The sequence below is a fragment of the Myotis davidii genome, unplaced genomic scaffold (assembly GCF_000327345.1).
Source record: "Myotis davidii unplaced genomic scaffold, ASM32734v1 scaffold292, whole genome shotgun sequence".
In the NCBI taxonomy this organism is placed as follows: Eukaryota; Metazoa; Chordata; class Mammalia; order Chiroptera; family Vespertilionidae; genus Myotis; species Myotis davidii.
Window position 1 is genome coordinate 4,466,099 of NW_006285042.1, and position 26,729 is coordinate 4,492,827.

The 26,729-nt window shown below is 37.7% G+C and overlaps 1 protein-coding gene across 3 annotated transcripts in view; it reads left to right on the forward strand.

Annotated features, from left to right (window-relative positions):
• UTRN (utrophin) overlaps window positions 1-26,729 on the forward strand; it is a 461,667-nt gene that overhangs the window by 432,872 nt on the left and 2,066 nt on the right. For all 3 annotated transcript variants that reach the window (XM_015558521.1, XM_006755401.2, XM_015558522.1), the window contains 9 exons: window positions 2,562-2,698; window positions 7,944-7,982; window positions 8,208-8,273; window positions 9,351-9,416; window positions 16,367-16,525; window positions 16,901-17,141; window positions 20,494-20,605; window positions 22,120-22,212; window positions 26,285-26,307. In XM_015558521.1, coding sequence (XP_015414007.1) covers window positions 2,562-2,698; window positions 7,944-7,982; window positions 8,208-8,273; window positions 9,351-9,416; window positions 16,367-16,525; window positions 16,901-17,141; window positions 20,494-20,605; window positions 22,120-22,212; window positions 26,285-26,307 — 936 coding nt within the window. The remainder of the gene's footprint in view (window positions 1-2,561; window positions 2,699-7,943; window positions 7,983-8,207; window positions 8,274-9,350; window positions 9,417-16,366; window positions 16,526-16,900; window positions 17,142-20,493; window positions 20,606-22,119; window positions 22,213-26,284; window positions 26,308-26,729) is intronic.

The window sequence follows — 26,729 nt, forward strand, 5'->3', positions numbered from 1 at the left end:
GTTGGCCAGGCCAGCAGGGAGGGGGCATTTTGGGGCAACCTGGCCAGCAGCGGGAGGCAGTTAGGGGCTATCAGGCCAGCATGCAGAGGCAGTGAGAGGCGAGCAGGCCTGCAGTGTGGGGGCAGTCAGGAGTGACCAGGCAGACAGGCAGGTGAGCAATTAGGAGCCAGCAGTCCAGGATTGTGAAAGGGATGTCCCCGGGATTGGGCCTAAACCTGCAGTCAGACATCCCTTGAGGAGTCCCAGATTAGAGAGGATGCAGGCTGGGCTGAGGGCCCCCCCCCCTCCTCCCGTGCATGAATTTTGTGCACTGGGCCTCTAGTTTTAAAATAAGCTGTAAGCCCTTGCCACCCAAGGGCTGCGACTGTGGTAAACAGCTTCCTCATACCACTGAGGTGAAGCTGAACATCCTCTTTGTGGATCTGGTCTGTGAACACCAGGGATGTGCTGTCAGCCGCCATCTTGGCTCCTGCTGTTCCTGGCCTGCATCCCAGCTACCGAGGGGCGGGACCGGACATAGGAGTGAAGGCCTGGAAATAGGAAGGCCCGGTCACAAACACTTACCAGTAGTTGTCTCTGGATGTTCAACGAGTTAGAAATTTGCACTTCTCTCCTTCTCTACATAGTGAGGTCTATTTAGTTGTAGATTGGACATGTCCATGTAAATTTTGCAAAAACCAACCACAGGGTTTCTTAGCAATACTTATTTAAAATGAAGGGGAAATTTAGAATGTAATCATAAATCTTCTAGTCAATGGCTATATGGGTTTTTTCCTCTTACAAGACTTAAAACTGTTTCAGTTTTGTAGAAGTGACATATGGTGAAAAGACCTGGGTTTGCAAGAGCAGCTTTCTCCTCACTGACCTTGTAAGTCTGAATCCCCCAAAGCCTTAGTGTCAGTTTCCTTATGGGTCACAAAAGTGATGAAGATCTCACTGCCCTTGATGGAAAAAGATTGAAGGAAGGCTATTTATAAGGTGCAGGGCTCTGTGCCAGTATGCTACCCTCATTTCATCTCATGAGGTCTGCAAAGTCTTTTGTTCTCCTTTTCATTTACAGCAACAAATGAAAACCTAGTCTTTCAAGAAATGCAAAGATAATTTAAAGAATTGGGTAATTTGTGTAGTAATGGAGGGTCCTTTCAATTTCATCTTCATATCATAATATAAATAGCTACTTGCTTAAAAAAGTGTTATACCTAGCATGAAGACAGAGTTAAGTTTGATTATTTATGTTCATTACAAGTGGGTGGTCCTCTTTTTCACTTTTACCAAATTATTGCTCTAGCACTTAAAACAGAGAAGTAGTAGGAATTGTCATTACATAGAAAATGTGACCAAATATGTATAAATGTCTTTTAACTTTTCTGGTGAGAAAATAGATTTAATTCATTTTCTTGGCTTTATTCCAACTAAAGAATTACATTCTACTGAACTGAATATAATAACTAGTTCCTGTGGGATGAATTACTTTTTGCTTTTGCTTTTAATATTGCATAAAGTTTATGGCAGTGCCTTTAGGTTACAAATGTTGGTGGTACTTTTTTTCCCCTTGATATGGAAATTGATGAAATAAAAATGTGCCATTTCTGTATAAGAATGAACTCACTTTTTTCAAATATTAAATTTGAGCCTTATATCAGAAACTCAAATTTAATTCCAGCCCCTGCTGCAACTTTTTGGGAGGCAGGTAGGTGTTGTTTATTTGTTGATTGGTGATTTTGCTTTGTTTTTCCATGTCCTAAATATATTTAGCTAAAAAGTGTATCATGTGGAATTGGACTTGCACTTTTGAATTATGTTTTTCCCAAGCAGGAGGAGTTCATGTTGAATCCCAAATATAGATAAGCTAGAAGAACATTATGCCAATGAAAGAAGCCAGTCATTAAAAAAACACACATAGTGTATGATTCCATTTATAAGAAATATCCAGAATGTGAAAATCCATAGAAAGAAAAAGTAGATTAGTGGTTGCCAAGGGGCTGAGAGGAGGAGACAGTACGTGAGAGGGAATGACTGCTAATGAGTGTAGGTTTTCTTTCAGGGTGATGAGAATGTTCTGGAATTCCATAGTGATGATATTTACACAGTTATGTGACCATACTAAAAAAAACACTGTTTTGTACACTGCCCTGGCTGAGCCAGACTGGCAAAGCAGCCTGGTACAGTGCTCATTTCTGCACCTTAGTTAAAACCATATAATATCCATCATACTTCATCATCCCTAAATGTTTAATAATAAACTGCAACTTATTTACAGATGGGAATCAGGCAATAAAATTCCCAAAACTAATTTAACTTTTTGGCCTAATTTGTAAAATATTGGGCAAATAAGCTAGCTATGTTTTATTTTCAATAAGAAATAAAAAATATATAAACTAATTTAATGATGAGTCCTGAATACTATGTGCTTTCATAACATTGTGTGTTATTCCAAAAAATACATAAAGCTACTGAAACTATTGTCATTTAATTGCATTAATTTACATCTGGTCTATTTATTGTATAAAGTTATCTTCTTCCATTTTAATGAGAGAAGTGTAATTTTTTCAACCTCATAGACAACATCTGGGGAAGATGTACGTGACTTCACAAAGGTGCTGAAGAATAAGTTCAGATCAAAGAAATACTTTGCCAAACATCCTCGGCTTGGCTACCTGCCTGTCCAGACCGTTCTTGAAGGTGACAACTTAGAGACGTAAGTTTAATTTTAATGTTTGTACTTATATCTGATAGTGTCATTTATTATGTTAAGGACACAAAAGAAATTGTTTGATACCAAAAACTGTTTGTGTTTTGGTAAACTGTTCCATTTTAAAGGAGATCAATTAAACTTAGAATCAGTCTTTACAACATAAATTTTTACTGTTTGCTTTTGACAGTGTCACAGCTAAAATTTTGGGTTCCATTGTGCACTTGTTCCTATACTTTACAAATATGTATGAATGTGTTAATCTTTGCATTGGTTATCTCTTTTCCTCTTCAAAACACTTAAAGCAAATTGTAATAGTGTATATTCTTTAATTATTTTATTTATTTCCCATTTTCCCTTTTTCGGGAATGTTTTACTATTTCTTATAGTGCGTTTCACACTTATTTTATATACTTTTAATATAAATTTATTAATACTTATCTTGCTTCAGATATCTACCTATACTAAAATCTCATCAAAATCTAACATTACATTCTAATTTCTTTTGTCTTGAACATGACAGCAAAATGAAATAGCTTTGTAGAGTACATGATATAGCCCTAGCTGGCTCAGTGGATAGAGCATCAGCCTGCGGACTGAAGGGTCCCGGGTGTGATTCCGGTCAAGGGCCCAGGTTGTAGACTTGATCCCGAGTAGGGGGCATGCAGGAGGTAGATCAATGGTTCTCTCTCATCATTGATGTTTCTATCTCTCTCTCCCTCTCCTTTCCTCTTTGAAATCAATAAAAACATATTTTAAAAATAAACATATAGTACATGAGATTGACACAACTTCTTTAAATTTTATAATTTGTGTATACAAGCATAAATGAAATAAAGTTTCAAGGTAACAAAATTACTATTGGATTTTAAAGCAAAGAAAAATTATAACTTATAGCCTGAAATAAAAAGAAGAATTTTGAAAATGAGCCAGAACAAATGTAAGAAGTAATTTTAAATTACTAAATAATTATATATAAAGATCAAAAATAGATATGATTTAAATCTTTGAATCTTTAGAATATCAGCTTAAATATACCTGCCAAAGCAAATATTTTCGTGTGTGCTTGAATCTTGGAGAAAATTAACCTTAATTGCTAATTATCACCAGGGTTCCTACTCGTAAGGAATAGTTAGGCTCTTGTTACAGAAAGATGCTCTCTCAAATGACTATAAAACAAGCTCAGACATGTGAAGTGGGGGGTTCTTTACATTATACAGTAGAGAAGTATTAAAAGTGTTCCAGGTACAATTTTTGTGAACTCAAACTTTCTTTAACCTTCAAAACTCATAGAGACATAATCTGAGAACAGTAATGGTCCAGTGTATTATAACACTGCATGTCTCAAAGATGTCAAAATAGAGGGATAGACTGTTTGGTCTGAATTTTTTTCCATATAAAGCTCTATACATACATTTATGTGCAAATGTATTTTTTAAAATTTGTGAAACTGCTAAGAAGTAGAAAAAAGACCACAGCCAAAGCATAGTGGATGTCTTTATGCTGCTGTAGGTAATATTATGGGTGTATATATATATAAAGAAATATAAGGCAGCTGTATATATAAATAGCTCAAAAAGTGTCATGTACACATTTAAAGCATATGAAAAAAATCAAACTTTTTGGTACCTTTGCTTGATATCAAACTGTGTACAATTAATATACATGCCTCCAAGTCATCTTTTCCACACTACTTTAGGAAAAATTTTAATACAAGCAATTGAAGCATAGAATTATGACAGTGCTTTTTTTATGGGATAATTGATAGGTTTGAACTGGCGATGTGCTTTTCACTCTTTTGATATGTTATTGGCATTTTGTGCCTCAAGTATCTATATACTTCTGTGAGTCATGCAGACGAATAGATCTTTTATAGTCCTTTTAAGCAGTTTTGATAATTTGCCTTTCAGTGTCAAAATAATCATTGGCATCCATCATTCTATTCTGAGTGACTCGGTTAAAGTAAAAAAAGAACAGAAAAGCTTGCCAATAATTTTGTGCTAGGATTTTTGGCTGTAACTCTGAAAATGTTTCATTTCATCTAACATAAATTTACCAGCATTTTCAGTGAGCGGAAAACAAGAGAAAGAAAAGGCGTATAAAATTAAATCAGATGTCACAAGATGCATTTTGAAAAAGATTTATGAGCTACTGTTTAGAGTGGGTAGATTTTTTTTTTTTTTAAATCCTGAAACGTGTTCTTATACTTGCTGTAGTTCATTTTTCTGCTGAGCCCTCTCTAGCACAAGGCCACTTAATCTTCTGTTCTAACAATTTATGTGAGTGGGTAGTAAAAAAGTTTGATTTCGTTTATTCTCCTATTTGTGGGAGGAGAACATTGGAGAAAAACCAGCGAAGTGGTAAATGTGTGGAAGTTATTTATGAAGCTGATTAGAAGTTTCTTCTACATTCTCTTTTATCACCGCAAAATGTAATCTTATCCGCTATCCAGTAATTATACTTGAATGTGTGGAGGGGATTTATGGAAAAAAGGAGTTATTACTAAAAGAAGGTAAATAAACCCATGCTTAGGTATTTAATTAATTTTATAACTTTGCAAGATTTCTCAAAACATCAATCAAAATAAATGAGTAGAGCTTGATTAAAAAGTTACCATTGAATAAAAACCCGAGAAACAAGTTAAAATAGTGCCAAAAATAATTTGAGAATTGTGAGAGAATTATTGGGTAAAAAATTAGGTTGGGTTTCCTACATTTTAAAGAATTAATGTAGACACCTGTCCCTGACATTGGCTAAGGTGGAATAGATAAATTGCATGGGTTATTAAATTCTTACTGTAGCGAGAAGCAAGTCATAGGAAGTGTAATTATGGTTGTGGGAGCACTGGCCTTGGAGAAGTGACAACTACACTGAGACCTGAGTGATGGAAGGGCCAAACATTCAGTGTTTGGTGTGGGAGGAGGAAAGGGAGAGTTTCCAGACAAGGGAAACATTTTCAAAGTCCCGGAGTCAAGATTGTTTTTAAAACTGGGATGGGAAGCTGGGAATAGTGGCAAGAAATGAGAGTGGAGAAGGAAGCAGGAACCAGAAAATGAAGGGCCTTGTAAGCCATGCCAGGGTTTTTGGAGTTTATCCTGAGAGCAGTCAGGAGCCATTGAAGGTTTATATGTGAGAGGAGGAGGGGACCCCTCTTACCCTGCTCTGGGACCAATGGATTTAACAAAGCAAAAGACTGGAAGCAGAAGTAGTCTGTTCAGAATTAAATGCACTAAAAGAGCCACAAAGTTCTTCAAAGAAAATCTGGGTTATATTTCATATACTGGTGAGTGTATTTAGTAGAGTCGGATTCCTTGCATATTAGTGTGTGATTAATCAGACCAACCTGTTCAGCCACTGCTCTGGAAGCAGGGGGAGCTTTAGTAAATCTAGGCTAACACACAGATCCATCTTATTTTTAACCCCCTTTAATCATAGATTCTAACTACTCACTGAGAATATTGCCTTTTTTTTTCTTCCAGAGTTAAATGAGAAAGCTTATCACTTAAGAGTGTGTGTGTTTTTCCTACCAATCAAAATACTTGGAAGTCAATGAAGCATTAAGTTTCATTTTTTTAATCTTTATTTCTTTTCTTAGAAAATCTCTCAACATATAAAAAAAACACACATTCTTTTGAGAAACTCTTCAGTTCTGCTCTCTGCCTCTGCCATTCTTATCTTAGTTCAATGAACCACTTTTGTGCACACTGACTTAACTTCACAAGAACCAACCAAGCAGTTTTACAAAGCCTTTCCAAGTTCAATTAAGATTTTTTTTAAAAAAAATGTTTCATTCTGTGTTTAAAGTTCACAGTAAATGTTGTGATGCCCTTGAATTCCAGAAATGATCTCTCAAGCAGTTACAGCTTTTTGGAACGTATAGAGTAGTCCATTCACCTGACATTTAACATCCCTAGTTCCGAGTTAATGAAACGTAGTGATGTAAAAAGGCTATTGAATAGTACAGTATTGTTTCATTGTTCTTGTATCTGTTCTATGCATGGATAATTAAGTCTACTTACAGTATAGATCATCTGACAAACACAGCCTGGATAAATGCCTGTTTTTGAAAGTAGGTCCAAAGGGTCTTAGTTTTTTATCCCAATAAGACGACCTTCCATCCCTTTTTGGTCTTTGCTATTTAGACATCAACTTGTGCCTCCCAATAGGAGATAAGATCATTAACTTTTTCTTAAGCATGTATGTATGATAGGTAAAGGAGAATCAAGTAGAACTGAAATAATTTCAGCTTCCCTTCTTTGTTTCAGTCAGCACTGGCTTTTCTAGGAGACTTTATTGAATTAAATAGAGAAGTGATTTTCTTTATTTCAGACTTTTAAATATCCACATTCACCAGTAGTACCTCCCCTCTCTCACAAAAAAAAAAGTTAGGGTTTGAGCTAGTTTTAAATTAGCATCAGTTGTTTTCAAAACGTAGTTCATGGAGACTTGGGGATTTCTAGGCAGCGCTGTGAGGTTGGAGGGGACCCCCAAGGCCAGGAGTAATATTGAATGATCTCACTCCAGACGCAAGCCCTGCTTCAAGCAGAACAAGTTTGTTTATCAGTTTTATAGATTGAACTTCTGGATAAAATTTTATATGAAAAAAGTATATCATGATCTAAAAAAGTTATTTTCACTTTTATTGACAATGTGAAATTTTTGGTGGGATGTGAGGGAGCTATCTGGGTTACAGAGATATCGACTTTACATCTTTTTAAAATATATCTGTGAGGTTCAGATACTTGGTGTATGCTTGGATTTGAATGTTTACATTTAAATTTGGACACAAAATCAGAAAAGTCTTATTTTATTGCAACTCTGCCATCAATACGTATAATATATTGGTATTTAACTTTACCTTTCTGGTCAACTTGGTCAGAAAGGTAAACAAAAATGTGATTGCACCTTTCCTCAGTATATTATGGAATATTATCTTTAAAATTTGTTTATAAGTTTGAGCTATTTTGGAGCATTCGGTCTCTTTTTTCCAATAAGAATATTTAAAGATGTGTTTTCTGTTCTGTAACAAATACCTGTAAATGTCTGTAAAAGGCCCCACAGGCTCTTAAATATCAGCATCTTCTCTAGAATTAACAATGACTTCTGTGACTTGATTTCTCAATGGTGAAACCTAACAGAGCAAAGGAAGACAATTGAGAATGTTCCCCACCCTCACCTCCCAGAGCTTTTGTCTTAACTTGCTTTAAAGTGTTTGTTCTGTGCCTTTTGTCTCCCTCTCCCCTCTCTGCAGTCCTATCACACTCATCAGTATGTGGCCAGAGCATTATGAGTGAGTATTTACGGCTCCATATGCGGAGGAGGATGTTCTGATCAGTTTTGTTAGCATGGGGTGATTACTAAACTCTCATTCTAAAATAATTGTTCTGCCTCCCGGGTAACAATCCTAGTGGTTTCTTTGCATGGCAAATTTATTATTTAACTAAGCTAACATTTCTAATAGGAACATCTATCAATATGTGGGTATAAAACTGTTTATTTGCATCTTCCTTTATAGCCCTTCACAGTCTCCTCAGCTGTTTCATGATGATACCCATTCAAGAATAGAACAGTATGCCACACGGTAAGAAATTTTTGATAGCAGCCCTCTGCTACACTGCCTCCCAGAATGGATCTATGTCTGTATTAATCCGATATCTTTAATGTGCCTTGACTTAAGGAATATTGTTTTATAGGAGCCATGATTCTATTATATTTGTAATCCAGGCTCTCATCTTCCATGTTGTAATTTGCACTTTACCAAATACTTGCTACACATTCTATAAAGAGTAACTCAGTAGCATATGATTATTGAGCTCATGGGAATCCAAGCACTGCACAAGCAGGATTTAGACAATGTAACCCAGTGTAGTTGAATGAAAGTGGAGATTGAAAGTGTTCTGAGGAGATGGTGCACGTATGAGTTACAATATGTAATTACTCTATGCTAATGTTTTATTCCAGGGGTTTATTTTAAAGTCCCCCCTCAAAATATAAAGAATAGACTGGTCTTGATGGAATGCAGAAACTTTCAGAAAACAGGTATACTAGGTGTCTACAGTGCTAGTAACTAGCTATGCCTAAAAAGGTTAATTCAAGCATTATAAACATAGTAACATTTGAACTGGGTCTTAGCCAAGTAGAATTTCTGGGAAAAGCCAGGATTGAACAAATGGAAAAACATTCTCAAAAGCATTGAGCTGGGAAAGAACATGGCTTGTTCAAAGAACTGCAGGTAGGGAAAGGGTCAGGAATGAGAGTGGATGGACAGAAGCTGAGGTCCAATAAAGTAGGGCCCACTTGCTAAGGGAGTTGGATGATGTTCTGAGGTAATGAGGAGTAATGGAGAATCTTGAAACATGAACGGAACATAGATTTGTGTGAGAATGAAGATGGACTTGAGGGTCTGGGAGGTTAAGTAGGAGGCTAAGTCAATTAGAAGACTGTAGCACATGGTATAAGATAAAGGCCTATAGGCCTTAAGTCAGTGATGATAGAAATGTAACTCAACGTTAGATGTTTTAATGTCACAATCTTGTTAGGATATTTGGACCTTTCTATATTTTGACTTTATGACAGTTTAAAAATGACTGGGGTTTTATCTCCAGTGGACTATGCCCATGTGGCTACCTTGCCTAACCTCCTTATTTTCATTTTTCAGACTGGCCCAAATGGAAAGGAGCAATGGGTCTTTCCTCACCGATAGCAGCTCTACCACAGGAAGTGTGTAAGTAAATCATGAAATCAGTGCTGCCCGGTGGGCTAGTTCTTGTACTATGGCTGGCGGAAATCATCTATACTGATTGAGGCTCTGGATTTTGATCCCAATCAAAATTGATGTGTGGTTACAAATATGTCTGAATAGATTTTATACTTTCAAGCCATGGTGGTATAAATTGGATATATTTATTTACTTTCATATAAATTAATGAATTAATGAAAAAATCCTACATTTGGCAGCTAATCTTCTTCACGAAAAACAGATTGTTTTATTAATTAATGCAGGTGCAGATAGTCATTCTACTTGTATGCTATTTCTTGTTAATTTAACAAATGTAATTCCACAGAATCTAGGCCCATCTGTACAATCATCATCCTCCTGCTCACATTTCCTCCATAATCCCTGCCATTTAACAACTATGGCCCACATGCACTTGGACATACGTATACTCCCCACCATTCATTGAAAAGTGTTACCTCTTTTGCCAATATTTGATTAGCAACTAAGAAACGCCTGACTGACTTTAGAATACTTCTTATAAACCTTTCTAGGCAGATATTTTATTTGACATTGTTGTGTGTCATTGTGCTTTTGGAACTTTACTTCCCCCACCCCGTGCAATTGACCTTTTTAATTCTGAATGATGTCTAAAGGATTTCAGTAGTGTCAAGTTTACCTGACTTACTCAGGGTCATTGCCATTTGGATCTAATGGGAAGCTGTAAAGAACATTGTAGAATATAGTACTTAGATGTTTTATATTAAAAAGAACCATCTAGAGAGCCAAGTTGAACTGACTTAGGTACTCTAATATAGGAATTTTCCCTGTCAATATTTAAAAACTAGTTTACTATCATTAAGCTTACAAATAAAGGTTCTCAGAAGATTTTTCAATTTTACATTCCAAAGGTTAGCATGTTAATACTTTACAGTAATACAGCAGTAATTTATACATTATTATTCATGTACTGTGAGTTTGCAACAATTCCCAAACAAGATACCATATTCATAATGCTTGTTTCATATTTAACTTAGTAGTATGTATTTTATATAAAATAGTTAAATATATTGAATATCTTCTAAATCAACTATTTCTACCAAAGTTGGTAATAACGAATTCTAACCAAATTTAAAATCTTTAAAATGTGTTTGTCATATCCTGTGAACACAATAAAGATAATGCTCAAATTTAGTATATCCTATCTTCAAATTAAAATCAACACTATTTATTTTTAAATTTAGCACTAAATGTCAGGAAAAAAAAATAACCAGGTGATTAACAACTGAATACAATTACGTATACTATCGATAGATGTATTAACTCATTCATCCATCCAACAAATAATTATTATATTCCTACTGTGCACTGGTGTGCTGGAACCAACTGTGAGAGCAAGGTGTTAATTTTCAAGAAGTTTTAAGCTGTTTGTCAAAGAGAGCCATTATTTAAAACTATTTTATATACACTTACAACTAAATAGATAGGATTAAAATAGAAACAAAAGTAATACTCAAAACTAATCATGCCCTGCTTATTTTACTTTATTACAAATGTATGTTGTTGGGGTAGTTTTTTGTATTGGTCAGATGGTATATACCTCTATATCTTTTCCCAACTTCCCATTCAGGGGAGTCATTAGCTTAAATTGGCTGTGATGAAAGCACTTAAAGCATAAAAATTGAAAATCCAGGGTCTTTTTCTTTTAGAGAACCTGCTGTTATCCAGTTACTAGCATACCACTGCCATGTACCCAGTGCTATAAAGGTCTGCAGATGTAGATAGTGTATCTTCAAGATTCTTACATACTAGACAGAAGGCAGGTAAGTGTTCCGACAGGGGAAGAGCATGGCGAGGGCATTTGTGGTAGAGAGAATAATGGCCCCCAAAATAAGCCCACATCCTAAGCCCCAAATTCTCTGAATATGTCACTTTATATGGCAAAAGGAACGTTGCATGTGTGATTAAGTTAAGAATCTTAAAACGGGGAGATTATCCTAGATTATCTGGGTGGACCCAATGTAATCACAAGGGTTCTTATAAGAGGAAGAAGAGTCAGAGTTAGAGAAGGAGATGTAACCATGGAAGCAGAACAGAGCTATAGAGAGATTTGCATATGTTAACTCTGCTGGCTTTGAAAATGGAGGAATGTAGGTGGCCTCTGGGCACTGGAAAGGCGAGGGAACAAATTCTCCCTGATATGTAAGATTAAGTTAAATTAATAGTGCAGAAAGGTATAAACCACTAAAGAGAAATTGTTTCTCAGTTACTGGTGCATTCTTAATGCATATGTCAATACATCTTATTTTGATAAAGCTGGTTTTAGAAGGTCTTTGCTCTTCCACAGTTTGAATGACTTAGTAAACTAAGGTTCTTTTGCTGTGGACATATGAGGGTTCGGCTATTCAGGGAGAATACTAACAAGGACTCTGGATCAGTAATCCCTACTCTGGACCTTAAACCCAGGGGTTTGACTTACAGCGGTCACCCTTCTTCAAATGTATATTTACTTATTTAAGTATTTCCATTTTAATCAGTACTTGACAAGACAAAGAAGTATTACTACAATAAATTCCTTTTCTCACAATGGATAGAGACTTACAATGAGGATGGTTCTTACCTTTTGGGGACTGATGGTATATCTTCGGATTTTTGAAGGAAGGTTTAAGAACTAAGTGTCACTATTTCTCTGGCTCTCCAGCTTGTTTCCCATCAATAATTTAGCATTTGGATCATAGGATGTAGGAAGAAGTGTTAACTGCTCTTGACAAGATGCTGTGCTGTTCTTTCTTTGCTTTTAGCTTGGATCAAAGTTTATGTGTCTCCCAGGACATTTTTGTAAGAGCAGGAAGTAAGCAACATACTCTAACACTCTGGCCTTTCCCTGGAAATTTCCTAAAGCTTCAGCACTGGTAGGGTCATGATGTAATCCCAAGAGACGATAGATGGCAGTTTTTAGTGCCATTTAACAGTATCGCCAGCTTCTGAACAAGGAAGGGGCAGTGCTTCTCAAGGAAGCATTAGCTCTTCTGCTTCATGCTCGGGTCTGTCTTGAGGCAACCAATGTCAAACTATTAGCAATTTGTATTGTTTTTTCTTGGGAAAGATGAAAAACTACCTCAGAGTGCCTTAAGTAAAAAGTGGTATGAGTTAATACATTTCTATAATGCTTTTTAGAATTGTTCTCTTTCTCAAATCCTTCACCTTCCCCCAAAGCCCTCTTGAGTTGAGATTTTTGTTATTCTGAGCTGAGTTATAAAAATACTATTAGGTTTCTCTTGAGTAATAGTGGTGATGGTGCAAAAACAACCTCTGCTTCCTACTTAATAGAACATACTAAGAGCCAGGCACTGTTCTAAGCATTTTGCCCATCTTTGGTTATTTAATCCTCACAGAACCCTTTGAGATGATACTCTTGTTCTTGTTACCACCATTTTACAGATGAATAAATTGAAGCCCTGAGATGTTAAGGAGCTTGCCCAGGGTCTCACAGTCAGTAAGTGGTAGAGCTGGGATTCAGACCCAGGCAGCCTGGCTCTAGGCTTAAGCACCCCTGCCCTGACTATTTCTAACCACCCCACTGTCTCAGCTGCTTTGGGAGGAGATGGCTTCCTAGATGGGGATGGGAGGGGGTCAGAGCATCTGAAAATCCATCCAGTCTCCCTGGTGGTTATCATTGTCCTTGTTCCAATCCCATTGTTCATTCATGACCCAGCTTCACAGACAAAGATTGTCTGTATCTTATAGGACCTTTTGTAATAGCAGGAAGTATAGATAGGTAGATAATATAGATAGTAGTGGGAAGTATATTCAAAAGATTTTGTAATTCAACATCTCTAGACCAATATCCTATATTTGGTTTGGGTGGTCTCAGCCATAGTCAACAAAAGAAAGCCCTAGGCTTTGAGGTATGAATTTTGAGATGTGAACCTAAAATTCTCTCTAAGTTATCCAAGGCTCTTTAGTCATTTATATTTGAGTTTTTCTCTGTCCCTCAGATTGGTAGAACCAATTGCCTGAGTCCCACAGCAGTCATCTTCTGTGACGCTGGTTGGTTGTTGCTTCTCTCTGCATCATGGGCTGTTACCTTCCTACCTAGACTTGAATCAGTCTCACAGCTCTTTATCACACATAGAACCAAATCCAAGTTCTCCTTATTCCTCTGAAAGTCTGACTCTGGGCAATTTAAAGGACATTAATGTTAAGGATACTAATTTTCTTTGACAGAGGAATTAAGCAACCATGTCTCAAAGAGACACAGGGCTGTTCTGAGAAATCTCAGTAGCAGGAACTCAAGGCCCTTGCCATCAGGATGTCTCACTTCATCTGGCATCTGCCCTAGCCACACAGTTTTATGTGGAAGGGTCACATCGGGAGGCTGGCATGGTTTGCACCAGCATCACTATTTGCAAGTTTGAAGCCTGGAACAGAATTATCCTTTAAAGGAAGATGATTATTTTTTATTTATGTCTTGCCTACTTTCAAAAGCTCATTGGATGAGTCACAGTTCTTTTGTCATCTGATATGTACTAATTTTGTAGTCTAGATAGTATTTTCTAAATGTGACTTAAACATAGTATAATTATATTCCATCTAATGGTATTTTATTGGTGCAGATCTATATTTTTATAACACTTTCTATTTTAGCACTAGGCACACTATTGGCACTTAATGACCCTAATCTAGTACTTCATGTACTATCTGTATCTAAAGGATATGTTCTTATTTTTCACTGCATATAACTAAGCACTTCACTGTATCTATTCTTATATTTAACTTTTCAGCCTAGTAATCTGTGAAAACACTTAAGACTAAGATTATAGGTTCGATATAAATGATTTTTTATAGAAACTGCCTTCGTTCCCTTCTAGGATACCTTAATGAGAGGATGTAATGATGGTGGTGGTGATGATAATTATATAATATGTTAAATCCCATCAGCTTCCCAAAATAAATGAATGTATGTAAATGTTGACAGCAAAATGCATCTCCAATCTAATTTTAACTCATCAGCTTGTATATATGTTTCACTGATGTGTTTATGAAGTCCTATCCTATAAAACCCTAGATTCCAGGTTTTGTTTCCCAAAAGCCATAACAGAGCACGTACAGACTGCTCAAGGTATTCAATGACAGGACTCTCCTGGTAGCATTAGCCAGGAGATCTGTCATTTGCATGTTTGGGATGGGATCTGACCGGATCTCCCCATAGAGGAAGGGAAGGGATTCCAGGCCTGCTGGTAAAGCGTCCTCTCATAAACATACCAGCTTTGTCTACTTTGTTACATTTCTGTTTCTGTCAGTCATTAGATTTAATTATATTATTGATATGTCTAGTTCATCGTAATTAAGAAAGTGGGAGAATCCAAGTGAAAAATGACAGGCTGATAATATTAAGTAAAATATCTCTAGGTATGTTTAAATACATATAATTATAATTTGCGCTGAGTCATTTAAATAAAAGAATATGAGGATTATGTTTTCCTCTCTCTGGGTTACAGAGCATTACAAAATGACTTTCAACCAAATGCTGAAGACAGTGAGATCAGCTTATGTCTTAGTTCATTTGGGCTACTATAAGAAAATGCCATAGACCAGGTGTCTTATAAACAACACACATTTATTTCCGACAGTTCCAGAGGCTGAGAAGTCTAAGATCAAAGTACCTGCCAGTAGGATTTCTGACGAGAACCCATTTCCTGGCTCAAAGATGGCCACGTTTTGCTGTGTCCTCATGAGGTGGAAGGGGAGAACTCTGGTCTGTTCAGTCCTTTATAAAGGCACTAATCCTTCATGGGGGTTCCACTCTCATGACCTCATCACTTCCATAGGCCCCATGTTCAAATACAGTCCCCCAGTATCCTCAGGGGTTGGTCCCGTAATCCATGGATGTTCAGGTTCTTATATGCATATAACCTATATTTGCTATAGCAGGATATTCCTACACATCACTTTATTCCTGTGAAGTTAGTATACTGCTAATTCAAGTGCTTTTTAGAACTTTCTGGGAGTTTAAAAAAACACACAACTGTTTTTGAACCACGGTTAGTTGAATACATGGATGCAAAACCCACAGATATGGAAAGCTGACATTGCTATCATTGGTGATTAGGCGTCAACTTACGGATTTTTGGGAGACACAAACATTCAGTCTATAGCTGTTACTTTTAATTAATAGTCTTTTCATCTATTTTGGCATTTAATTATTGATTTTGCCTACATCTTTTATATTAACTGCTTGTGCATTTTACTTTGTTTTATAGCCTCTATTGAGTAAAGTATCTCTTCTGAGGTTTGTGATAAATACATGTTAGATTAAGGCAAAGCATGAAATGTTGGTATTTGTAGTACACATACAGTATTGGATATATATCTTCTTAGAGTTTTACAGTGAGGTCATGGGATGTCATAAGAAACATGTCATTGGCTGTCAGAAGTGCCCGAACCTGTAGAGAATTTTTATGTGTTTATTTGAGCCAAACTGACAGCATGCTGGGGAGCAAGATCTGATATGCTCCAGAGAAGGAGGGCTTTGCAGTTTCTGGTGAACCCTTGGAATTAAGGAGGGGACTGAGGAGGATTACATGAAGGTGGAACAAAGCAAGGTGCAGGCTAGTCAACAAGTTATGTCCTCCCTTCAGGGTGGTTATGCCATTGAACAGTCTGGAAAAGGATGTGTTAACCCAGATGCACAAGAACAATGGACAGGGCTTCTTTAATTAAGGAAGTTACCGGCCTGAAGTGTGCTTATTCCACCATGACCCACCCAGTTAGGAATTTATGATCAAATCACCCTCTGAGGTTCATTTTGGATAGTCATTACAGTGCCCCTTTTTCATCCACAGGGACACCGAGCTTTAAGGCAAACTTGCCCCAGCAGCCATCCTAATCATCATTGCTTCCACTTCCTTTACATTCAGATCCAGACATGAGCCTCTGTGTTGAATTTGTCTCCCCAGGGAGGACGAGCATGCCCTCATCCAGCAGTATTGCCAGACCCTCGGAGGAGAGGCCTCCGTGAGCCAGCCCCAGAGTCCAGTTCAGATCCTGAAGTCAGTAGAAAGGGCAGAACGCGGAGAGCTGGAGCGGGTCATCGCTGAGTTGGAGGAAGAACAAAGGTGTGCTAGACCTGGGAGAAAATGTCATTCTGGGAAAACTTGTAATGGGAAATTTTTATTAATAACTTCAACATGGCTCCTACCCATTCCCTTTTCAAACTACTGTCCAAGAAGTCATGATGGAGTCAACGTTTTAGAGAACATCACCAAGCTTGCCTGCTGGCTTTGGGTTGCATTTGGGGTTCAGGGATGATGTTTATTAGAACAGTTACTAGTAAAGCTACCATTTAAATCATGCTTGCTCATCTCACTGTTAAGAAATGTTTTTACCTAGGAGGAAAGAAATAGCATTCCCTAAATTTGGAGTTTATAGATAATTTGGGGTAGAAGACGATGTGCACAATAGTAATTTCAGTTTTTGCTTTTCGATATTAGAAATTTGCAGTTGGAATACGAGCAGCTGAAGGAACAGCAGCTGAGAAAGGGACTCCCAGTGGGCTCACCTCCAGACTCTATTGTATCTCCTCATCACACATCTGAGGATTCAGAACTTATAGCTGAGGCGAAACTGCTCAGGCAGCACAAGGGTCGGCTAGAGGCCCGGATGCAGATTTTAGAAGATCACAATAAGCAGTTGGAGTCTCAGCTCCACCGACTTCGACAGCTGCTGGAGCAGGTAGAGTCTGCAGAACTCGGTGTCACCCTCTCACGCCACTTATCCTATCCCATCTCCCAGGGACTTTGCCCCAGTGTCACTAGAGAGGTTCAGTTTCAGTTTCTCAGTTCTGTAGTTAATTTAGACTTGCTTAGAAATCCCTCTTCCAGTGTAAGCAATACAGCCTCACTGGCATGCGAAACATGTGCTTGCTTGCCCAATTTTAGATGGAATTTCCCATTCTTCTTTAATATTGAAATTATCCCAGCTCTGAATTGTTTAAGGAAAAATATCCTATAACATGGTTCTATGTAAGTTAAAGGGGAAACATCTGTACAGGTTAAGGGGAAGGAAATGACCTGAACTCTTTTTTCTAAAGCCTTTTTTCCAATAAGCTATTTTCAAGAAATTAAGTAACAGATATTTATTAATTTGCCATTATTTCCTAATATTAGACCACATTCTATGGCACTTGCTTGCAAATTTTTTTTCTTTTTAAAATTTTTAAAAATCCTCAACAAGGATATTTTTTCAATTGGTTTTTAGAAAGAGTGGAAAGGAGGGAGAGAGAGAAACATGGATGTGAGAGAGACATAGCTATTGGTTGCCTCCCACATGCACCCCCGACTGGGGCTGGGGGTCAAAACCTGCAACCCAGGTATGTGCCCTTGACCGGGAACTAAACCCTTGACCCTTTGACCTGTGGGCCAACGCTCTAACCATTGAGCCAAACTGACCATGGCAAAATTTCTTCACAATAAGAAATACAATTTACATTATGATAAAGACATTCATTTATGATGAATATAAAATAATTGCTGTTATAAAAAATTCTTATTTTTTTCTTTCCTTCCTTTCTCCCTTCCCCCATCACTCCCTGCTGTCTTCATTCCTTCTTCCTTCTCTCCTTTCTCTCTTCTTCTGTGTCTCTCTTCTTCCCTCCCTCCATTCCATTTTTCTTCTTTCTTTCTTTGTGCTGATCAAAAAATTGATTTACCAAATACATTTTATAACTAATCAATGGGTAATAGCCTGCAGTTTTGAAAAAACACTGTTCTTTGAGATATACCAAAAGTGTCTGCCTTTTTGGTGACTGCAGTCTTGTTAAATGGTATGATCTATAACAAGATGGTTTCTTATGTAAAGACACAACACATTGTAGAGAATTAAGTGCTTGACTACATCTAGCAGTTAAATAGTAGGAGTCAGGCCACATAACTGGTAATGAAGATACGTTTGCAACAGGAACAGATTGTGGAGAATCCCAGCAAATGGGCCTGTAGCTTCTCTCTCTTGAACCCCTGACATCAACATTTATGTCACCTTTTGCATTTTTCTTTGGCCTTTGCATTGAGGGATCCCTTGGTAGTGACTAGAAATTACTTTCTCTGGAGATGATCGATTGAATCAAAAGCAGAAACAACATACTCTCCAGTGATTTATCTCAAATTTTAGAAAATCGACTTTCACACCTGCTATCAGTGTCTTTTAACATGTCAGAGTCACTAAAACAGTGTAATTTTGGCATAACCAACACAGCAGGCCAAAAAGTTCACCCCTTATACATATTTTTTAATTGATTTGTTTAGATAAGAAGGAAGGAAGAAGGAGAGAGAGAGAAACATCAATGTGAAAGCAAGACATCAATCAGTTGCCTCCTGAACACCCACTACTAGGGATCGAGCCCACAGCTCAGCATGTGCCTTGACTGGAATAGAACTGACAACCTTTAGGAGCACAGGACAGTACTAAACCAATGGAGCCCCACTGGCCAGGGCACCCCTTATATTTTGACCATATACTTCTCTGTATGTCTGCTAGTGTTTCAGAATTTGTGTGAGACTGTTTTGCAGACAGCTTACTTTGGAGCCTCCAAATTGGGCATCATTGGAAAGTAATAGTCCCAAGAATAGCCCAAGGCCTGCGCTCTTGGAATGTCTGCTTTTTGCCTCTGTGCCAGTCACATACATGGGAAAAGCTACGTTGTTGGTTTTATGAACCTGAATTTTCTGAATGGCGCCTGTGTAAGGGATTACTTTTCTCTTGAAAGCTCATATTTAGAATATGAAGTGTTAGTAATAGCAACCTAGTGAGTAGATAAAACGAAGGAAGCCACACTCTGAAAACTTCATTTGCCATAGCCTGTTGATGATTTAGGAGAGCTAAAGGCTCTTCACTCACCCTTCCCTCCTCGACCCCCCTTCATTCTCTCCATCCATTAGACAGAACTGCCTAATGGCTCATATGTTTCCAGAATTGCACCATAATGCTTTTAGAGATAGCTGATATCTGAATGTCTTAGTATATCGCAGACTGTAGGGCTCTTATCTCTTCTTAATGACAGCATGAATGCCAGAGGGAGATAAAAAAATCTACTATGAAAGTAAAAACTAGCAAAACTACTAGGCTTCAACTAGTTTAGATTTAATGAAAAAATTGGCATCAAATACATTTTAACTTCTGCCTTTCCTCTACATAGGTCACACTTTCTCATTCGACCTCGTACTTGTTAATAAGTCCGTCATCATTTCAGAGCTTTGTGTGGGAGTGCACTTGCCAAGGGTTTACCTCACACCTGTCAGCTCCTGTCAGCCAGTTTATAAAAAAAAAGGATCCAAGGCACAAAAGGTTAAAAATTGGTTCGGAATTACACAACTTCTGAGTTCAAATCTAAGCATCTGAATTACGAGTCATGCTCTTAAACACTCTTCAATGTTTGTCTTTAAACATTGACTTAAACTTAAAAATTAGCTGGTTTTGCCGAAACCGGTTTGGCTCAGTGGATAGAGCGTCGGCCTGCGGACTGAAAGGTCCCAGGTTCGATTCCGGTCAAGGTCATGTGCCTGGGTTGCGTGCATTTCCCCAGTAGGGGATGTGCAGGAGGCAGCTGATCGATGTTTCTCTCTCATCGATGTTTCTAACTCTCTATCTCTATCTCTCTCCTTTCCTCTCTGTAAAAAATCAATAAAATATATTTTTTTTAAAAAATTAGCTGGTTTTGCAATTAGATCCATTTATGATATGACAAGCAGTGCTAATTTTTTCAAGAGGAATTGGACATGTTTCTAAATTCACTTGGTTGACATAAAAATAAGAGGGAGAACAATTGAGGGCGGAAGCTGACCCTGATTCATAAATCTTGTGATAAAACTGCGTGAGTTCTTCAAGTTGCCCAGACTGAAAGGGAAGGACCACCTAGTGCTCAGCTGAGTTCTAGCATCTACTGATGCTAATGTATTTGAAAATGTCTGTGGGTAAACAACTCTAGATGGTGTAATTATCCATGGTGGGGAGGGAGACGTTAGGAATGGAAATGGTTTCCTCAATAATATTTTAATTCTTCCTCTGGCCTAACATTTGAATGTGTTTCCAGCCTGAAACTGATTCCCGAATCAATGGCGTCTCCCCCTGGGCTTCCCCTCAGAGATCTGCACTGAGCCACTCGCTCGATCCTGATGCCGGCCCACAGCTCCACAGTTCCACAGGTCAGTGTCTCCGAGACTCGGCCCCTCCCCTACACTGCTCGGGCCTTTGCCATTTGTTTGTTTTTCATGTGAAATAGCATTCTTACACATGGGTGCCTTAGGGCACAAAGGAGCTTTCTTTTCTCTTTGGTCTCAGATGGGTACACAAAACCATTTTAACAATATCAAAAAAAGCATACATTTTAGAATAATAGCTCTAATACATGTACATACATAGGGTGTAGTAGTGGATTGAACTTCGGTGAAAGATGAAAAAAATGCTCTTTTCTTTTGGGATGAGCAACAATTTAAGTTTTTTTGCATTGGGAATGATTCTTTTTTCTCTTTTTAGTAATTTTTTTTTCTCTAAAATGTCAGATTTGTACATATCTAATATAATAAGAGAGGAATATGCAAATTAGCTGGGACTCCATAACATCAAGACTGATCTACAAGAAGGGGGGAGCTACAGGAGGGCAGGGCAGCAAGCTAAGAGTAGGGAGAACTACAGGAGAGCGGGCCAGTGAGCTACAAGCCTCGGAGAGCTACCAGCGGTGGTGGGCGGGGTGCCCAGCTGAACAACACTTCTGTTTCCCACAGAAACAAGCGGCAGCAGCTACTCACGCACAGATTCATGCACAGGTCTACTACTTCAGAATATAACACTAAAGGACAGTGTACCAAACATGGTTTTCTCTGCCCAGGTCTAGGGACTTAGATTCTGCTTTCTGCATCCCAGTCACCGTAGACATTGCCACCTCTACCACCAGCATCTGAAGCAGAGGTCCCCTCCACCCTGTCACAGAGAGGACCTGTCAGTGCTGCTAGTTAGGACTCTGTCAACCAGGCATTCGGAATCACATTCTATTACTGATAAAATTCAAGTTCCTCAATTCTGCTGAGGACCACATACTTTAACCAATTTAATTTGTTTATGAGATATCTTTTGCTATATTAATCAGGAGAAAACCTAAAATATTAATGCTGTTTTAATTTGTTAAAATAAGAATTATTTTGCTATTGATTATCGAATAAATACATGAAAGTATAAAGTCTCTTATGAGATACCTCTAGTTTTGTGGTGAAAAAGAAATTGGTAGGATATTTTTCTCATATGAAAAAATAGTTGCAACACCAAATAATGAAATTCCAAACAATACATTGAAATAATGTGACTACATTCTGTATTTTTCACTCATGAATTTTTCACTAGCACGGTTTTTTTCCACAGAAGTATCTACTATACTTTATTTATGTATGCAAATATATTACTGACAAATTAATACAAAAGTGGTTTTGGTATTTTTCCCTAAAACTGTCATTCTTTCCAGCAAGCATGTCAAACTCGCGGCCCGCGGGCTGCATGCCTCATTTATTTGGCCGGTGTTAGCCTTTGAGTTTCGCATGCTTGCTCTACAGAATTATTTTCCCATTGATATTTAGAGGCCACAGCTTGTTTTTTCTCTTGAAGTTGGGTTTTGGTGAAAGGCCAGACATTAATTTCAAAATGTCTGTTCTTTTTATGGCTGTCCCAGCAGCGGAGGACCTGCTGGCCCCGCCTCATGACACCAGCACCGACCTCACGGAGGTGATGGAGCAGATCAACAGCTCGTTTCCATCCTGCTGCTGTGAGTATGAATGAACTAACACCACCCCTGCACCTTCTCCTTCCATTGTTTTTCCTGGTGTGGGGCCCTCTGTCTTCTTAGATAAGAGAACAAAAACCTATATTAGAACCGGATTGACTGTTAATTGAAAATGAAGCAAACATTCTGTATGTCAGCAAAGCACAAGAAGCTCAGCATAGATCCCATCCCCTCCCTGGAGAACAGCAACAGCGCAGTCCTGCTCTTGGAGGTTTCTCCTAAGCCTTGTGAGCCTGATAACGTGAAGGCAATAAAAATAAGTCTGTTTTTTGTTTTGTTTTTTAAGAAGAAGTTATTCTCTTCAGTGTAAGCTTTAGTAAGAAATGTGTGTTACCTGAAAATGGAGCTTTCAGTGGCATGCCAAACAAGGCCTTTTCTAATGTAATTTCTTTTCCAGACATTGATGTCTGATATCATCAGACGCAGGTACAGAAAGGGATTATTTTCAGGTTTTCCTCTTGTTTTCTTCTGGTTTCTTTTATTATAAGATAAAGTAGTCACTGTGTAAAGGCAAGGCCATTAAAGGTCTCACAGATGATAACCCTGTGAATTTTCCATATGAACAACCAAGAGCCAGATAATAACAAAATAGAAGCAGCTCAATTCCTAAAGGAACTTATTAATAATTCTTATGTATTGATTTTCTTCAAACAGTTTGTCTTCAGCATCTTGCCACTTTGCAGTTTCTGCTGAGCTCTCACCAAAAACACTTCTTCTGTTTCACACAGAAACAATTGACTTAAATACATATCCATACTATTTAATGCTACAATTACATTTTTTAAAATTGTTTAAAGAAATATGAATATATTATTTATAATTTTTATAAATTATTCATGATTTTTAAATCTAAGCAGCCTCTAAAGAGTTTAGTACGTATATATACTATCATTTATCATATGTTATATATGTGTAGTATACATATAAACAGCCTCTCATCTTACCCTTTTCCATCTTCTTTTTGGAAAATACTATCCTAAATGAGGGAAAAAAGCATTATCAGGAGTATAGATAAATAAGATATACGGACTTCATTTACAAAATACCCTTCAATTTATGCCACTCTACAGTTTACAAAATTGATCATTAGCAGGAAGTGCAAACACCTCTTTGAAAAATAGTCATTTCTGAATTTTTAGGAGTATTTGCCTAAGGAACATATTACAGTTTCTACAGTCATAAATATATTTGTATTTGGGACTGAGTCATTTTCCAGGTTATAATTTGTAGTTCTACTTCTCGAATTTGCTGAATCGCATTTACTCTATGACAGTCCCCACACTCAGCCCCTAAAAAAGCTTGTGTGTACTGTAGATATTTACAGAGGCATTAAGTTCATAGGCTATCAGATTGTTGCTTTTCTTCGAGGCTTTGTAACAGCCATCAGAGATGAACAAATTAAATTTTTTATATTAATTATACTTCAAGGTTGAATTTTCTAGAGAATTGGGTTCTGAGGTTGTATGTTACTTAATGACTAGATATAGTCTTTCTAAGCCAGAATTTCAAAATTAAATTTACAAATGAAATTACTTTTTGGGTCAGCTTAAATCTAAATACATTAATAACTAATTTTTAAAAATTACGTAATCAAAGCCAATTAAAAGTTTTTATTTAAATATCATGATGGATGATTTCATTTTCCCACTGGGAAGGTTAAGCTGTTGAAGTTTCAACATACAGTACTCGGAAGGTTCCACAGGATTCATTTGCTTTGTTGTCCCTTTTAAGTTGCTAAGCTAGCAAATATTTTAATCTTCAAATTCACAAAGCTTACTGACCACCTTTGGAGAATTTTTCTAAGCAAGTCATCTTGGCACCGTCCCAATGCCAAGCCAGTCTCACAAGCCCCTGTAACTAATGAGAACTTTAAAATTACTTGTCACTAGCACACAATGAATTGATCTGCATATTAATCGTGACTTTTGATCCTTTGTGGATTAAAAATTAGCATGGTCACAAGTTAATTTCTACTCCTGGCAATCTTGGAATTAAAATGAAACTGTATTCATAAATCCTAATTGCATGAATTGCCTCCTTAAACATGGCTTTTTTTAATTTCACTGTATCTATATATTGCCGCATGTAACACCTTAGAATTCCTCTGTCTTATAGCCCTTAAAAGTCTTCTTTTAATTATTTACATTGTTTCAGAGCAAAGAGGCAGGTATGACCATCTCTTTCTGGCAAGGAGTTAATGAAGGGAATTTAATTGTGTTGTTTATTAACCAAAGTACACACTAAAATTTCCACTGACTGATGTAACTGTTTTTCTACTGTAAAATGTTTTGTTAGTTTTCTCATTTATGTTGTCTAAATATATGGGATACCAATAGTCAATTGAGTATTTTTTGCTTTAAAAGCAACAAATGCTTTTAAATTTATTTATATCTATAGACATATTTGCACTGTGAATTGCCTACATTTATTAAGCTTGAGTGACATTTATAAAAAATACACAAAACCTACAAAAATGCAATGATTTCCTGATTTCTTAGAAATATATTTGTATGATTTGTTCAGGGGAGTACCCAAAGCCTTTTATTTGATAAAAAGCTGTGGGGTTTTAAATGTTGGTTTGGAGCAAAATGGATTCGATTTCTGTTTGGGTTTGGTTATTCATTACTTAGAAGCGTAACTCTCCCATGTGGTACTTAATACTAATGCTGCTAAGCTCTCCCTTGTGTAGCTCACGTGTGTGAGGAGGTCCACTCACTTTCTTCCTGTTGTAACTTACATGCCCGGTAGGACTAGGCTGGCCCTAGCTGATTCTTCCCCTGCTACTCCTGGGGCTCACTTTTCCCCATGCAGGCATCATAAAAAGGTTGTCCTCATTTGCTCTTTTATTCTCACAGAGCTACTAGCACTGTCTGTGTGGTCACAGATATCTTTTTTTCCCCTAAGAACAGAAAAATGAGAGAGGGAAGGAGTGAAGCGGGCTGGATGACTAGGGACAATTCTTATTTGACACAGCACAGATGTTGCCCTCACTGGAGGGGCGGGGCTCCCACTCCCCAGTAGGATTGAATATGAGAGAATCATGAGATTTTGTCAGTGAAAAGGCGAGACGAAAAAGCAGAGGCTTTAAAAACAGTATTCCACCGAAACCGGTTTGGCTCAGTGGATAGAGCGTCGGCTTGCGGACTGAAAGGTCCCAGGTTCGATTCCGGTCAAGGGCATGTACCTGGGTTGGGGGCACATCCCCAGTAGGAGATGTGCAGGAGGCAGCTGATCGATGTTTCTCTCTCATCGATGTTTCTAACTCTCTATCTCTCTCCCTTCCTCTCTGTAAAAAATCAATAAAATATATTTTAAAAAAATAATAAAAAAAATTAAAAACAATATTCCTAGTGGCTGCCCTCAGTGCACGCCAGAGCAGCTACACTGTCCGATGCCCTCTGTTACGAGGAAGGAATTGAGCTGCAAATCAGATGCAAAGGTCAATTAGATGCCAGGTTCTAACTTCTCCAATGCTCTTAACTGGGGCCATGGGAGGCACAACTAGTCGCCCAAGTTCCTAGAAGACTCTCAGGGATTAGCCCAGCCTTTTTCTTGATGTAAGCACATCGCTACCATCTTCCTAGCCTTTGGGGCAAGGGTGAGTCAAGGGTGGCAGACATGAAAGACTCATGCACCTTCATTTCCCTAATGACTTCTTGGTCAGAACTGGTACTATTCAGCAAAATATACAGCTTTTGCTCTGTTCCGATACATAAACCTAATACATGGCAAGATTTCAATGGGCAATTTTGAGATTTTTTTTTTTTTGCAAAACTAAGAACTCACTGAATGCTTTAGTGTATACTTTTTGACAGAGCCAGCATATGCTTTGCATATTTTTGTGGAATTTGTGTATCTTAAAGCACTTGGGATATGAAAAACGGAAAATTAGCCCTTGTTTTAAATCATCTAGCAAAAAAAGGCAAAAACTGTTTCTTGTTTTATTAGCATCCATTTACCATGCTGAAAAGGGCACACTTTTGCATGCCTTAGAGGGGGAACCAGCCTAACAACCGTACCACCTTCAACTTATTTTTTTTGTTTTCTCTTTCAGCAAATCTCCCCGGCAGGCCACAGGTAAGAGTTCATGGTTTTGTTAACAAAAATTCCAACAGAAATCAAAAGAGAGTTTTGTTCATATATGATTTGCAAATCAGGGACATAGCCCTCAGCATGAACTGAAGACAGAGAGATAGGCAAAGCGTTTAAAGGCAAATTTGCAGGGAGCTGACAATCAGAGAAACGGGTTACCAGGAGAAACAAGAGCACAAACTTACATTATTCATTTTCTGATTGGTGGGGGCAACTGGGCTTTCAACAGTCCGCTGACTCAGTGGTCAGCAAGTGAGGCTGTGAGAACAATGGGTAACATGATTGGGCATTTGTCAACATTCCAGTTCAGGTTCAGGCTTGTAGAACAAAAGCTTTGAGGTGTCTTGCCAACCAAAATCAGACAGCACAGAAAGGCTGTTCATTCCAAGTCCACAGAGCAAAGTCCA